Consider the following 2,647-nt stretch of genomic DNA (forward strand, 5'->3'; position numbering starts at 1 on the left):
TTAAGACGTTGAATAAAATTAAAGCAAACAGACAATGAAAATGTTGTTATCGTAGCTGCCATTCGTCAGAACCAGTTTAACTTGTCTTGCTGTGCGTGTGAGTTTTGCTCATCATTAAATACTTCCTTTGCATTTTGCCAAGGAAATCCATATTAGGAATAAATTTACAGAAATAGGCTTGATTGAAAATGCTCACCTTATACGTTTAAATTCAGCGTGCTCAGTTCACTTTAAAAACATATACGGGAGGTTGTTAGCAAATGAATAAGTAATTAAATGAACTAGTGAAACCTGTCACTGCTTCTTTACTTTGTATGCAAATAATGGGGAGGGGGAAGGGATGTCGCTCCACTAACCACCCAAGATGTAATTCACTAATTCACTAACACAATTACCATTATCTGTTGGCTAATCACGTAGAATATGTAATGGTGAATCCAGTTTCCTGCTGTCTTTGGGAAGTGCCGGTTTATTCTCTGGTAGGGTTGCACCTACTCTCATTAATGATTTGGTACTTGACTGATGCAGGTACTTGGGGTCCTATGGTCAGGAACCATCTGAAGGTTGTCACTGTTTGCGGTGAAGAGGACTTCTTGTGTAAACACAAGACGTTCTCTCTTATCTCTCCATTATTTGCAGCGAAATATAATTGTTCCACATTCCTCGTAAGCAAAACAAAACTGTTTCTACTCCCCTTAACGTGCCAGTAATATACTCTTCTCCGGAATTTTGGTGAGAGTCTGATAATTGCGAACATGTCGATTACGAGAACCAACTTTACAGTACGCAGTATTTTAGATTTGCCAGATCAACGTGCAATGGACAACCTTAATGATTGGGATCAAGGAGGTGGAAAGGTTACTCAATCTTCTACCATGAGGAGCGAGCTGGGCACACGCCCGCAACAAGACTATTCTAAATTGCCTTATTCTGCGTGGTTTGGTTCTGACAAGATGTGTAAGTATCGAAATTAGATTTGGGTGCCTGATGCTGATTTGCTGTCTTGGTTTCATGCGAAGTATCTTTGACAGGACACATGTTTCCTTATAGCATCTGATGAGAGCGGCACCGATCGAGCTTCAGAGGGTCGTGTCCAAAGGAAAGGCTCTACCTCCATCACGAAGAACGAGAAGAAGAAGAAACGGCGGGTCCTCTTCTCCAAAGCACAAACGTTCGAACTTGAGCGAAGGTTTCGGCAGCAACGTTACTTATCCGCTCCCGAGCGCGAACACTTCGCCCACCGCCTGAGCCTGACTCCGACTCAGGTGAAGATCTGGTTCCAAAACCACAGGTATAAAATGAAGAGAGCCCAGGTAGAAGGCAGTTTGCAGGTGGATGTAAACCAGCCTCAACTGGTCCGCAGAGTCGCAGTGCCAGTGCTGGTCAAAGATGGCAAGCCTTGCCACACTTGCTCTATTACTTCCATACAGATCCGGGACAAGCCCGGACATACTGTTCACCTCAGTAATTCCTTCACTGCTTTCGCAGTCCGTGGCTTCCAACAGGTGCAGCACGCTGGGCCGCTGGGCGCCTTTCCGAGTTATCATCACCTGACGCATCCTGTAATACGGAGACAACAGTGGAGCTGGTGAATGGCAGGCACTTTGAACTCCCAAAACTTATGCTATTATTTGATTACAAAATAATAATGTTATAGTCCAGCAACTTCGTGAGTAGTGGCATTTCCCATATTATTATATTTTCTGCTATGTTCTTACACATTGCGTTTCCAGACCGCTGCCTAACTTTTCTTTTGATCGTTTCCAGGAATATAACTGTTACGTGCATATCTTGTTTTCCAAAGGACCATTAAAAAAAAGTAATTTATAGATGTAATATAATCCGGAACTAAACAAATGAAAACGACTATAGGTCTACAAGGTATAGAACATGCCAACAGCACAAGTTGCTAGTTTATTCGTGGTAATTTCTTTGGTCTGAAATAGTAAATACAGCTTGCATTGTATAAATAGTTTTTGAAAGTGTGTCAAATTACATTTTTCAGTTTTGATAAGATCGAATTTAATGACCAATCAGTTGTTTCGGTATTGGTAATTTAAAATATTTTTCCAGTGTAAAACAGCTAATTAGTATTATAAACATGTAACCTTTCATTGTAATGAAATGTATGTTTAGGTTAGTTGAACCTCCTCGAATGTTATTTAACTAATGCCAAGTGAACATTTACAAACCCTTTCAAATTATTCGAGAATGGAACAGAAGTTTTTCAGCATTTCGATTGAGAAACGTGGCGTTCTAGAAGTTAGAACGGGAGTCTCTTGTGGGTGAAAATTGTTGATTAAATAGTGTATACTTCAGACGTTCAACATGGAAATTACATCGTTTTGATTTTAATTAATTTGAATTTGAAAGTCCAGTGTTCTCTATATATTAACCTTGTACATTTATACACGTGGGCACGTTGACAGTCGAATGTTATCACTTAATCTTTCGTCTTAGCTAAACATTTCCACTGAACAAAAGTTAGTTAAAACTTTTGACAAAAACGAATATGTTTCTGACATTAAACACATATGTATATAAAGTATTGATTCTGAAAAGAGATGACAGAAATAAACAAATCCATTATCTCTATTACGAACACATTGGTTGTATCTATTGATAGCGATGGGCAATTAATATCGTA

At 39.4% G+C, this 2,647-nt stretch overlaps 1 protein-coding gene across 1 annotated transcript; it reads left to right on the forward strand.

The window, feature by feature from the left end:
* Positions 1-461: 461 nt before the first annotated feature.
* nkx2-8 (NK2 homeobox 8) lies at positions 462-2,324 on the forward strand. The gene is made up of 2 exons (XM_033027137.1): positions 462-957; positions 1,051-2,324. Exons 1-2 carry the CDS (start codon positions 756-758, stop codon positions 1,590-1,592), a joined length of 744 nt encoding a protein of 247 aa, XP_032883028.1. The 5' UTR covers positions 462-755; the 3' UTR covers positions 1,593-2,324.
* Positions 2,325-2,647: the final 323 nt, after the last annotated feature.

Source organism: Amblyraja radiata, chromosome 9 (genome assembly GCF_010909765.2).
Source record: "Amblyraja radiata isolate CabotCenter1 chromosome 9, sAmbRad1.1.pri, whole genome shotgun sequence".
NCBI lineage: Eukaryota > Metazoa > Chordata > Chondrichthyes > Rajiformes > Rajidae > Amblyraja > Amblyraja radiata.

Coding starts and splice junctions, on each gene's coding strand:
- nkx2-8 (XM_033027137.1), top strand. CDS start 756: ATGTCGATTACGAGAACCAACTTTACAGTACGCAGTATTTTAGATTTG. Junction 958..1,050: donor GTTTGGTTCTGACAAGATGT/GTAAGTATCGAA, acceptor GTTTCCTTATAG/CATCTGATGAGAGCGGCACC.